The following is a 13116-nucleotide window of genomic DNA, read 5'->3' as shown; positions in this document are numbered from 1 at the left end:
AGTTCAGGGAGCGCACGTGGGTGTAACGTGCCCTGGGTTGCGCATGCGCATCTTCAACCTGAGAGCGCAGCTGTAAAAGGATCTGACACCGGTTGGCGACCTTGCTGTAGGACTTTATTAAAAATATTAGAATGCAGTTTAATTTTCAGGATGATTAGATTACGTTAGGAAAACACGCTGTACTAGCTATTTGTTAAGGTTAGCCCATCATACCATGTCGAAACGGATGTCAATCTAATCTTCTGAAAAGTGTGCATTTTAATAATTGTCAGAAATGTTTATTTGATTAAAATTTTTGATTTGTTTTATATTTTAATAAATACGGCCAGGGGGGGGGGCCCTGTACCCCCCCTTGACTTCCAAAGACCCCCATGTGTTGACTGGTTGAATTGGGTAATTCAGTCAGTGTGTAAGGGGGGAGGTGGCCGGCAGTCCAAGACCATGGTGGCATTGCTTCAGAAGGGTGGTGAGCGCGGAGGTTCACAGGCGCAGAGTGGCATTGCTTCAGGAGGGTGGTGAGCGCAGAGGTTCACAGGCGCAGAGTGGCATTGCCTCGGAAGGGTGGTGACTAGAGGTTCACAGGCGGAGAGTGGCATCGCCTCGGAAGGGTGGTGAGCGCAGAGGTTCACAGGCGCAGAGTGGCATTGCCTCGGAAGGGTGGTGACTAGAGGTTCACAGGCGGAGAGTGGCATCGCCTCGGAAGGGTGGTGAGCGCTGATGTTCACAGGCACAGAGTGGCATTGCTTCAGAAGGGGGCACTGTGCGTGGTCCTCTCCTCCCTGCTGCCACCACACCAGGGCTGCCCTGCAGCTGGCCTCAGGTGCCCCCTTCCTCTGAACGGTCAGGAGGCCTCACGAGCCCATGTTAATGATTGTCCACGGCTGGGGCTCACCAGACTCTGCCAGGCTCTGGGGACGGGTCAGGGGAGATAACAAGGGGCACCCGGGTAAAGGGGCATGACCAGCACCCCTGGCACCGTCACCCGCGGGCAGGGGCATTCAGGAGCCAAAGCCTCGAGCCCATCGGCCGCTCAGGGTTTAAAAGGCGGCGAGAGGTCCCGCTGGGAGAGGAGAGGCCATCAGAGGACCCCGGACAGGACCCCGGACCCGAGCTCGCCGTGTGATGGAGGCTGGTAGGTCACACGAGCGTCACACGGCAGGATGTGACGTCACAGGGCATCACATGGCTATAACGAGCAGTGCATGGGCTCTGTCTTTAGGAGGGGGGGGAGACTTGTAGAAATGAAGAGATCTGAGAGTAAAGGGAAGGAGACTAGGTGAACAACCATTGTTTTTTTCTGTTGTGATTTTTGCAAAACGTTTTGTTTGGAAAGCTGGTGGGAGCTCATCAGTCTTACAAAAAAATATGTCGAAGCACAAATGTTTTTTTCTGTACATATTTATTATAAATAGATAAGTAGAGTTGAAACGATAGGCAAAAAAGGGAGGCCAACCAAGAGGGTTGTATAGCTACGTAGCTAGATAGATAGACAGACAGACGCACGGTCAGACATGTAGGCTGACGGATAGATAGATAGTGGGCTGCCACCCCTACAGGGGGCGGAAGCAATATGTGAATGACAGAGCAAGAGGATAATGAAAAGCCCCTTTCAATGAGTTTATTATACATAGATTTTTCAAAAACCAAAAGGTCTTGGCTAACGCCAGATCTAATAAAAATAGATATTTGGTATTTTATTTATAATAAATTACTCCTCCGTGACTGAAAAGAGCAATGCCAGAGCGGGCGGGTTTACTTTTTAAAGGTAAGAGAACTCTCAGAGGCCTTGGAAGGTCTCAGGGTTGTACCTGGCAAGGAACACTCGTGTGTAGAAGAAATACTGGAAAGAAATGCTCCAGTTAACAGCGCGAGCACCGCACTGCCTGGAGCACACGGGGTGTGAAGGGTGGGCCACAGCATCACCAAACTGCGGCTCATAAAATGCTTGTGTCCTTTGGAAGACCTGATCCCAGACAAGGGGAGCCCTTCCAATCCCCCCGCCCCCGCCCCTTCTCCATCACATCTACGCATCAGCTAATTCTGGGGTTCAGTGATATGTTTACTGCATAGCATCCCGAAGAACGCCTGGAAAAGACTAATAGGTCTGACTTTTCGTCACAGCAGTGCATTTGCGTTTGAGCTTCGGAATATTTTATATATGTTTATTGGAATTTAACTATATTTGTTGAGTCTTAGAGCAGTGCCCACACACTGGCAGTGTAGTGATGTGCAGGGGTGTGCCAGGCGGCCAGTGGTCCACAAACCGGCGTGTGGTGGTGTGCAGGGGTGTGCCCGGCAGCCAGTGGCCCACACACTGGCAGTGCGGTGGTGTGCAGAGGTATGCCAGGCAGCCAGTGCCCCACACACCAGCAGTGCAGTGGTGTGCAGGGGCCATGCCAGGTGGCCAGTGGCACACACACCAGCAGTGTGGTGGTGTGCAGGGGTGTGCCTGGCAGCCAGTGGCCCACACACTGGCAGTGCGGTGTGTGCAGAGGTGTGCGAGGCAGCCAGTGGCCCACACACTGGCAGTGCAGTGGTGTGCAGGGGCCATGCCAGGTGGCCAGTGGCACACACACCAGCAGTGTGGTGGTGTGCAGGGGTGTGCCTGGCAGCCAGTGGCCCACACACTGGCAGTGCGGTGTGTGCAGAGGTGTGCGAGGCAGCCAGTGGCCCACACACTGGCAGTGCAGTGGTGTGCAGGGGCCATGCCAGGTGGCCAGTGGCACACACACTGGCAGTGCGGTGGTGTGCAGGGGCCGTGATAGGTGGCCAGTGGTGCACACACCCGCAGTGCGGTGGTGTGCAGAGGTATGCCAGGCAGCCAGTGCCCCACACACCAGAAGTGCAGTGGTGTGCAGGGGCCATGCCAGGTGGCCAGTGGCACACACTCTGGCAGTGCGGTGGTGTGAATAGGTGTGCCAGGTAACCAGTGGTGCAGTGGGGTAGCATCGAGGTGCATGAGGTAGAGAGAAGAATAGTAGTCGGCTAGGTTTGGGTGATATTAGTGTGGTAATGTGGTGGTAAGCGTGGACATGTGGTGGTATTCTTCAATTACGGATGGTAATTGCATTACTCTGAAGATGCTTTCACCAGTTAATTACAAACTGAGACCGCTGCGCTTCACAGAAAATGTAAAGATTCTCCTCCCACCCGCACCGCCTCCTCTTTTACTTGACTCAAGCCCCCTCAAAATGCAGTTGGCCTGGTCGCAACAGGGTGGGACGGGTTCAATAAATATGATGACAACATAGTCAAAGCAATGTCAAAGCAATGCAACAGTCTTTCCTTACGTCCACATATCACGGGTTTAGCGGGGAAATGCTTCAGCATTCTCAAGATGGTGAGGAAATTTCTCCCACTGCTTTCCTTACAATATCGTAAGAATATTGTCCAAGCGCTTGTGGGATCGCGTTTAGATTACGCTAACGCTCTTTTTGCCGGACTGCCCAAATATCTGGTGTCCAGATTACAAACGGTTCAAAATTCAGCGGCCAGAGCCATTTTTGGCCTTCCACGGAGAGTTAGCGCCTCTCTGCTGCGTGGCAGGCTGCACTGGCTATCAGTGCCTTGCAGAATTAGGTTTAAAGTCCTCACGTTGGCGTTTAAAGCCCTCCACTCGACCGGCCCGGCTTACCTCAGGAAGCGTATTTCTTTTTACGTTCCCCGGAGGAATTTGAGATCTGCCGACCTGGCTAAAGTGGAGGTACCAGGGATCAAACGTGTGCGGATGGGAGGCCGGTCTTTCCAGTTCATGGCGGCCAGTCTTTGGAATGAGCTCCCTCTCTCGCTCCGCAAGGCTAATAATCTTCTGGCCTTTAGGAAGGAGCTAAAGACGGTCCTTTTTTCTGCTTAATCCACGCGTCTACAGTGTCTCCGCCTCTGGGTCTTCTTGGTTATGTTCAGGCCTCTTTGCCAAAGCGCCGGGACACCCGTTCTGGGTAGCCGTGCGCTCAAAAAGTGCTGTTTTAACATAACATAACATAACAATTGCTTTGATAGGAGCATTACCTCCTGATATGGTTTCCGCATAGTTAATGACACATTGAGATATACCAAGCAGTAATTAGACCCGCACACCTGAATTTTCAATCACAAGTCAGTTTATTTTGTTGGACTCAAACTCTCCGCTTTTACTTTATAGAATAAAGCACGTTTGACCACAAACCCTCCTCCAGGCCAATCTCCTGCATTACTTTGTAATGCCGCACCACATTTTGAGGGCGTAGCCCATGTCACAGATTTCAATCAAAGATCTCCCTGTGCCTCCGCGTGGGAAGCAGACATGGAATTGGTGGATCCCAGCCAGACAAAGAGTTCCCTCCTCCCTGTACACCAACTCTATATGTGATGTGCCCCATCTACTCAGTATCGAAATGGAGGGCTTAGACCGTATCCTAGCAAGCCCAAAATTAACAAATAATGAAGAAGAATTCCTGAAATCAGAAACAGTACCCAAGGGAATCATGGATGGGCTGGCTAACATTCAACAAATGTAACTCAACTTCCTCTGATAAGGAACCCAATTCTCCCAACCTCCTCTCTGATGTAATTGCTACCAGGAGGAAAGTCCTCAGGGTGAGTAACCCAAAATCCATCTTCTCAGGAGGTTCAAAGGGAGACCTCTACAAGACATTCAAGACCAAAGTAAGATCCCATGAAGGTTAAACTGGTCTAGAGGAAGGCCTAACATTAAAGAACCCTTTAAAAAGCCTCTGGGCAAGCCTGTCTTGGTCTTGCATATTAGCCTAGGATGTCTTAAAAGCCCCAATGACTGCACACTGGATCTTAAGATTGGATATCCTCACACGCAGTGCAAAACCATCCTGCAAGAAATCCAGCTACTTCACAAGCTCCACGGACTGTGAAGCTATGTGTTTGGGTGCACGTCACATCCGAAGAGTGACACATTGTCTGGAATAGGAGGAAAGTGTGGATGCTCTCCTGGACGCCTGAATGGAGGAAGCAACCCTTGCTGGCCCCCCTTTACTTTTTTATTTAATTTAAGAAAGAATTGTGGGGCATATTACCAACGATTAGCGATATTTATCGCTAATGAGGCTTAGCAATGAATTTTTTAACGCTAAGCATCGCCGGAAATTATCGCAGAGATAACTTGCTATTAGCAAGGTTTATCTCAGAAGTGATAAAAATCCTCGCGCTAACTGCCAAATGAGAGATTATCACTGGAAAACCAACGATAATCTCTCGAAGTTTGGCGTTAGCTTGATGATAGGGGCTCACAAACTTAGCCATGATATCCACCTTCCATAGGATATCATGGCTAAGTCAGGAAAATACCAGGTGTAAAAAAAGCAGCGCTAACCGCGGTTAGCGCTGCTTTTTTTTATCACTAACAGGGTTAGCGAAATCCTTGATAATAGGAGAAATGTAGCTTAACAACATTTCTCCTATTATTTTCTCATTAGAGATGCTGATAGGGAGATAATTTGATCTCCGCTTTCTTGGCTTTTAAAGCCAAAAAAGCGGAGATAAATCCCTTGATAATATGCCCCTGTATTTATAATAGAAATAACACAATGCAATACGTACAAGATAAAGTCAATAAATAAGAAATATTAAGTAGGTATATGCAGAAGTTAAAGAAGAAATGGAGGATAAAAAATTACATCTTATACATTTAATTCGCATCTAACCACTACATAGCTATACTTAAATAACAGAGAGTAAGAGGAATGTAGAATTCATTGTTAAATATCATAGAAAACGTAACACAATTCATGAGGGTTTAGGGACTTCCTCAATCCAGGGAGTATGAAGACCTATTTTGCTCGATAGCGAGGGATATTGGAATAACAAATGCTCTTTCAAGTCTGTGATTGTAGCAGGCACCATACCACCAGGCCTGAAAGGATACTTAAGTAACATCCTTCCATGCTTTAGTAATCTGCTGAAAAGCAAAAACTAGAAGAAAACCAATTATGTAAAAAATATTAGATTGTGTGATCCAGTCATCAGAAACACTGCCAAGGAATGAATTAAGAAAATGAGAAGGGACTTGCATGTGGAAAATATTATTGATTTGTTGCCAAACTTGTAAGTCAAAGTTATAGGCATAAGAGCCTTCGAATAGCAGGTGTTTCAAGTCTGCTGAAGTAGCATTGCATGTCAAACAGGAAGAGGAGATAGTGGAGTTTATATTGGGTAAAGAAAGAGGAGTGTACTTGAGCCTATTATAAATGAAAAACAAAGATTGAGTAGTATTAGCTGCTCTAGAGGTTTTGTCTTATTTCAGCCCAGATTTTATTCCAAACAGAAATAGAAAAGGAGGTCTGAAAATCAGATTCCCAAGAGAGGTCTCCTTCTGTTTCGGGTTGATTATCTGGATGGGAAGTTATCTGTTTATATAGTTAAAACACAGATTGAGAGCTAGCTAGAAGAGAAAATCTTAAGGTTGGGAGATGTAGAAGTAGGGACCGACACAAGTTGATCATAGGTTGATTGAATTAGAGCATTTAAAGAAGTATAACGAGATTGATAAGATTTAGGTAAAGCAAAGCGTGCTTGAGCAGATTGGAAAGAAATACATTTATTTTAATGGAAAAGTTGATACACCCAACAAAGACCTTTTGCATGCCAAGTTTTCAGAATATACACTTGTTAATAATCTTAAGATATTTACTGTACCAAAGAGAAGAGTGCAAAAATTGTTCTTTATGGTCTTGATATGAAAGAATGATAGGTTGTACAATTTTGCAAGTGTTATTAAAGATAGGAAGAGATAAAGATGGGGGTCTATGTGTAAGAGTTATAAATTATTTAAAGGGAAATATATGAAAGAAGAACTTTTCAATCTTTGTCCATAAGGGTAGGTTAAATGTATCGTCTTCCTTATTAACCTCTTGGATGCTATGGGAATTCCCCTGCTGTGCTGGGATTTCGCGATCCTCGCACATTCATGACGAGCTGGGCTCGTCATGAGCGTAGCAGGAGGCTACTGCATGACGAGCCCAGCTCGTCATGAGCGTCGAAGGGGTTAACAAGGAAGATTATCTAAGGGAAAAAGCTGTATGATAAGAAAGGAAGTCCTGAAAATGTATTCCCCCTAGGTATTTTGGTATTTTGAGTTTATGAACAGACATACACGCTATTTTATTATTCCAGAGGATTTTGGACAGGATTGAGAAAAGTTGTTTATATTGAGAGTTAGGAATATTTACCAGGATTTTCGAGACATAAAAAAGTATTATGGGTGCCAGCATCATATTTATAGTGTCTAGGCGACCCCACCAAGACAAAAATAGGGGATTCTAATTGGAAGTAAGTGAATTGAAAGTCGTATGTAATTCCTTAAAGGTGAGTGAAACAGTCTCTTTAATAGATTAAGTAAAACATAAACTAAGAAATGTAATTTTCTCTGGATTCTAATGGAATTGAGAAGAGATGAAATTAGCATGAAAGCATAATTTGTTTAATGGAAGAATTTCACATTTGTCTGTATTTAACCTATAGCCCGAGACTGATGCAAAAAGTTCCACCTCTGATGAGAAGGTTGGTAGCGGAGTTTGTGGATGAGACATAAATAATAAAATGTCATCGGCATAGGCAGAAAGCTTTAGCTGACTTTTACCATAAAGAAAATGTTGAATTTGGGAGTTTGAACAAATCTTACTCAAAAAGGCTTCGAGAGCAAGGAGAAAAAGAAGAGGAGAGAGAGGGCAACAGTGTCGGACTCCTGGATAGAGGGAAAAAGAAGGAGAGAGGAGACCATTAAATAAAATAGCAGATGTAGGAGAGGAATATAGCAAAGAAACATAAATAATAAAGGTAGATCCAAAACAAACCAGGACAAAGTGGAAGAAATAAAAGGCCAGCTAACTTGGTCGAAAGTCTTTTCTGCATCTAAAGCGACAGCGGCTAGAGGATATTTACAAAAATATTTGCTAAGTACATTAAAGAATAAGCAAGTGTTATCAGAAATATATCTACCCTTTATAAACCTACATTGCTCTTAACCAATCAAATGGGGTAGTAAGGGTTCTAAACGAAGAGCTAGAATTTTGGCAAATATTTTATAATCTATATTAATTAAGGAAATGGGCCTAAAGTTTTTACATAATGTATGGTCTTCATTTTCCTTGGGAATAAGACATATGAACCACTAGAATTGTGATAAGTAATAAAGACAAGAAACAGCTGATGTAAGTTGGAAAGAAGGAGTTTGGAGAAATGCAAAAAAAATTCTATAGTAAAGCCATCAGGGCCCGGTGCTTTACCGCGTTTAATAATATGCATAGTGTTTGAGACATCTTGAAGTTGAATATCATCATCTAATGATGTAACATCTATATCGGAGTGAGAAGGAGGAGTAATTGACGATAAAAATAAAGACTATCTCTTTGACAAATGGGAGATTTCGGGTTGTAAAGATTCTGAAAAAATTGAGTAAATTCTTTAAAAATGTCTTAATTCTTACAAACCATATTACTAGAATTGAGGATGGACTCAATCCTAATGCAAACTTTTTTAACTTTAAGATAATTCGCTAGCAGTTTCCCAGCTTTATTTTGAGCACTGTAGTATTTAGCAGAGGATCTAAGTAAAAATTAATTAGCATTTTCCGTGGATAACTTATTAAAGGTGAATTTGGATTTAACAAGCTCTTCTAAACAAGTTTTAGAGTTACCTTGCAAATACGTTTTTTCTAATTGCTTGATACAAGCTGTAAGCAATTTAAATTGATGAAAAGATGCTTTCCTTTTACGAGATACAAAAGAGATGATGAAATCTGTAGAGGCAGCTTTGAAAGTCTCCCAAATAACTTGAGGGGACATTGTTGGGTTCTCATTTTCAAGAAAGTAGATATTAGCAAAAGATTCAAAGCTTCGAGTGAAGTTGTGATCCAATAAGAGGGAGTTATTAAATCTCCATCTTCTGGTCCCATGAGACCGTGGCAACAGATCCAAATCCAAGGTGACTGGCGCGTGATCCGAAATTAATATGGATCCTATACTAGAGTGAACAATGTGTTGCGAAAGAGATTTGGAAAGGAACAGATAGTCTATGTGAGATTGGGAGAGATGCACAGGGGAGAAAAACATGTATTCCTGAAGTGTAGGGTTACATAATGTCCAAGCATCTACTAAATACCTCTGTTTGATAGCAGATGTAAATTGAGAATGCATGCAGGAAAGAATGAATATCGAATTAGAGTTTCGGTCAATGATGGGATCAAAGACCATGTTGCAATTCCTACCAACTACTAAATAATCATCTTTGTAAGACATCGAAGTTGATAGGATGTCAGGCCAAAAGGTGTTGTCTGGGGAAGTGGGAGCATAAAGGTAAAAAATTGTTAAGGGTATTTTATCGATTAGTAAAGACGTAGATACTCATCTACCCATCGGTATCTTGAGTGATCACTTGTACATTCAACAGTTTATGATACCGGATGGCAACATCATTATGCTTTCCATTGCCAGGGGAAGCAAAAACATGGGCAACACATTGACGTTTAAAAGAAAAGTGTTGCTCTCTACTGAAGAAGGACAATTATCCTGAAACACGTGTCTAGAGATTCACAGCATTAGCTGCACCAACAAGGGTGAAAAACTAAAGCCTGACACCGAAGACAGTGTTATCATGCACTGCATTTACTATGATGCATCAGGGCAAACTGAGTGCTGGAGTATGAGGCAGTGTGCGCCCACCCCTCTTCCCTTTGCTGTTTAAGTTTTGATATTTCTTTGTCCAGAATGTGAATTTCGTGCAGCAAAGTGATATCAAATTTTTGAGAGATGCGTTAAAAATTCTCTGATGAACCTCTGATGAACCCTTAGCATTCCATGAAATAAGTCTTAAAGTCATCTATAATATAGTAATACGATATATATCTGTGAGACAAAACACCAATAGCAAAACTGGCTGCTCCACCAAGATACCTGTGGAGAATCATGTACACAAAGCAGGTCATGGCTACATGACTGACCCCTAAAGAGCCTGGTCTCCACACACTGTGAAGCACAGCACTGCTGAGCTTCCCTTCCTTGCCCAATGATCTGGAGAAAAGTCCCTCACAGCACTGCTGTGCATATGGGGGTAGTGCAGAGTTGCTGTACAGTGGTGTTGGGTGATGTTTCTACCCTTGTGCCTCCAGGTCACTGGAAGTACAGTGATGTGGTTGTGTGGTGGTGGTGTTGAGCAGTTGTACATTGGTGTTATGTGGTTTCTGCCCTAGCAGTGGTGGTTGTGTGGCTCCTCAAGGTCACTGGGAGTACAGTGATATAATGTGGTTGTGTTATGGTAGTGCAGAGTGGCTGTACAGTGGTGTTATATGGTTTCTGCACTAACAGCAGTGGTTGTGTGGTGCCTTGAGGTCACTGGGAGTACAATATGTGGTTGTGTGGTGGTAGTGCAGGCAGTTGTACATTCGTGTTATGTGGTTTCTGCCCTAGCAGTGGTGGTTGTGTGGTGACTCGAGGTCACTGGGTGTACAATGATATGGTTGTGTGGTGGTAGTGTTGAATGGTTGTATAATGGTGTTATTTGGTTCCTGCCCTAGCAGTGGTGGTTGTGTGGTTCCTCGAAGACACTGGGATTACAGTGAAAATATGTGGTTGTTTGATTGTAGTGTTGAGCAGCTGTCTAGTGGATTTATGTGGTTTCTGCACTAGCAGCGGTGGTTGTGTGCTGGTAGTACAGAGAGGTTGTACAGTGATGTTATGTGATTTCTGGGCTATCAGAGGTGGTTGCGTGGCACCTCGAATTCACTGGGAGTACAGTGATATGATGTGGTTATATGGTGGTAGTGTTCAACAGGTCTATAGTGGTGTCATGTGGTTTCTCCCCAAGCAGTAGTGGTTGTGTGGAGGTAGTGTCGAGTGGTTGTACAATGGTGTTGTGTGATAATTCTGCCCTTGTGCCTCTGGGTCACCGGGAGTACAGTGATATGATGTAGTTGTGTGGTGCCTGACGGTCACTTGGAGTACAGTGATATGATGTGGTTGTGTGGTGGTAGTGCAGAGCAGTTGTACATTGGTGTTAAAGTGGTTTCTGCCCTAGTAGTGGTGGTTGTGTGGTGCCTCAACGTCACTGCGATTACAATGATATGATGTGGTGTTGTGATGGTAGTGTTCAGCGGTTGTATAGTGGTGTTATGTGGTTTCTGCACAAGCAGTGGTGGTTGTGTGGTGGTAGTACAGAGAGGTTGTACAGTGATGTTATGTGATTTCTGTGATATCAGCGGTGGTTGCGTGGCACCTCGAATTCAGTGGGAGTACAGTGATATGAAGTGGTTGCGTGGTGGTAGTGTTCAGTGGGTGTATAGAGGTGTCATGTGGTTTCTCCCCAAGAAGCAGTGGTAATGTGGTGGTAGTGCAGGGTGGTTGTACAGTGGTGTTGTTGTGTGATGTTTCTGGCCTGGTTCCTCGGGGTCACAGAGAGTACAGTGATATGATGTGGTTGTGTGGTGCCTCGCGGTCACTTGGAGTACAGATATATGATGTGGTTGTGTGGTGCTAGTGCAGATCAGTTGTACATTGGTGTTATGTGGTTTCTGCCCGGATGTATGACGTTACAACGCATGCTTTTACCACGCATGCTGTTACAACGCAAGTATTACAACGCAAACCTTTACAACGCATTACACTTGGGGGTGCTGGATAGTGAATAGTTTTATTTACCATTCCAACTCCAGTCCCCGTGGACACTAGGGAAGGTGTTGGATAGTAAATTAAAACTATTCCCTATCCTAGAGCGCCCCCCAGTGTAATGCGTTGTAAAGGTTTTCGTTGTAATACTTGCGTTGTAACAGCACTGCGTGGTAAAAGTTTTGTTGTAAAGGATGTTTCCCTGTGTTGTTATGTGGTGTCTGCGCTCGAAGCAGTGGTCTTGTCGTGCTTCAAAGTCACTGGCAGTACAGTCAAATTATGTGGTTGTGTGGTGGTAGTGTTCAGCGGTAGTATAGTGGTGTTATGTGGTGTCCACACTAGAAGCAGTGGTCTTGTGGTGCTTCAAGGTCACTGGCAGTACAGTGAAATGATGTGGTTGTGTGGTGGCAGTGTTCAGCGGTTGTATGTGTGTGTTATGTGGTTCCATGCTAGAAGCATTGGTATGGTGGTGCTTCAAGGTCACTGGTAGTACAGTGAAATGATGTGGTTCTATGGTGGCAGTGTTCAGTAGTTGAATAGTGGTGTTATGTGGTGTCTGCGCTAGAAACATTGGTCGGTGGTGCTTCATGGTCTTTGGTAGTACAGTGAAATGATATGGTTGTTTGGTGGCAGTGTTCAGCGGTTGTATAGTGGTGGTATGTGGTTTCTGCCCTACCAGTGGTGGGTGTGTGGCGCCTCAAGGTCACTGGGATTACAGTGAAATGATATGGTTATGTGGTGACAGTGTTCAGTACTTGTATTGTGGTGTTATGTGGTGTCCACACTAGAAGCAGTGGTCGGGTGGTGCTTCAAGGTCACTGGTAGTAGTGTGAAATGATGTGGTTGTGTGGTGGCAGTGTTCAGCGGTTGAAGAGTGGTGTTATGTGGTGTCTGCGCTAGAAGCAGTGGTCTTGTGGTGCTTCAAGGTCACTGGCAGTACAATGAAATGATGTGGTTGTGTGGTGGTAGTGTTCAGCAGTTGTATAGTGGTGTTATTTGGTTCCAATAACTAAGAGCTTCTTTATGGGAGGCTTGCGCTGGCTGAATAGACAGGAATGCTCCATATTGGATGAGTAAGGTGCATTCCTGCCCTTTCACATTGGTGTAGGGCAGTACAGCCAGAAGACCTGCGCTGCTGCCCTATGACAATTCCTCATAAATGATACCTTAGCTATCCTATTGCGAGGAGCAGTGTTGCAGTCCACAGATTCAAGACACAATTGAAAACACCTCTTAACACTCCTTTACTAAGCAAATTTGAATTCTTCCCTCAAACAGTAGGCCATCTTCTGTCTCATCTTCTGCCTTTTAGATGTCTCTTTCAAGAGTAGTGATCAGCAGTTTTTATAAGGTTAGACTTATCTGTGGTTGGTGAAATACTCTAGGTAAATCAATTTAAAGATTCCTGCGCATTCTCCGCCAATGAATGCTACAGTGTGACCCCGTTCCTTTGCCATCCAGGTTCTATGTTTGAAATAATTTATTATTTTCATTTTTTTTCACAGAGAAA

At 44.4% G+C, this 13116-nt stretch overlaps 1 protein-coding gene across 1 annotated transcript in view; it reads left to right on the top strand.

Moving 5' to 3' along the window:
• Positions 1 to 964: 964 nt before the first annotated feature.
• Positions 965 to 13116, top strand: part of LOC144817690 (long-chain-fatty-acid--CoA ligase ACSBG2-like) — a 721416-nt gene continuing 709264 nt past the window's right edge. The window contains exon 1 of the mRNA XM_078674437.1: positions 965 to 1132. Within this exon, the coding sequence (XP_078530563.1) occupies positions 1123 to 1132 (10 nt within the window). The 5' untranslated portion in view covers positions 965 to 1122. The remainder of the gene's footprint in view (positions 1133 to 13116) is intronic.

The sequence above is a fragment of the Lissotriton helveticus genome, chromosome 2_1, assembly GCF_964261635.1.
Source record: "Lissotriton helveticus chromosome 2_1, aLisHel1.1, whole genome shotgun sequence".
Lineage (NCBI taxonomy): Eukaryota > Metazoa > Chordata > Amphibia > Caudata > Salamandridae > Lissotriton > Lissotriton helveticus.
This window is presented reverse-complemented; position numbering and strand designations above follow the sequence as displayed.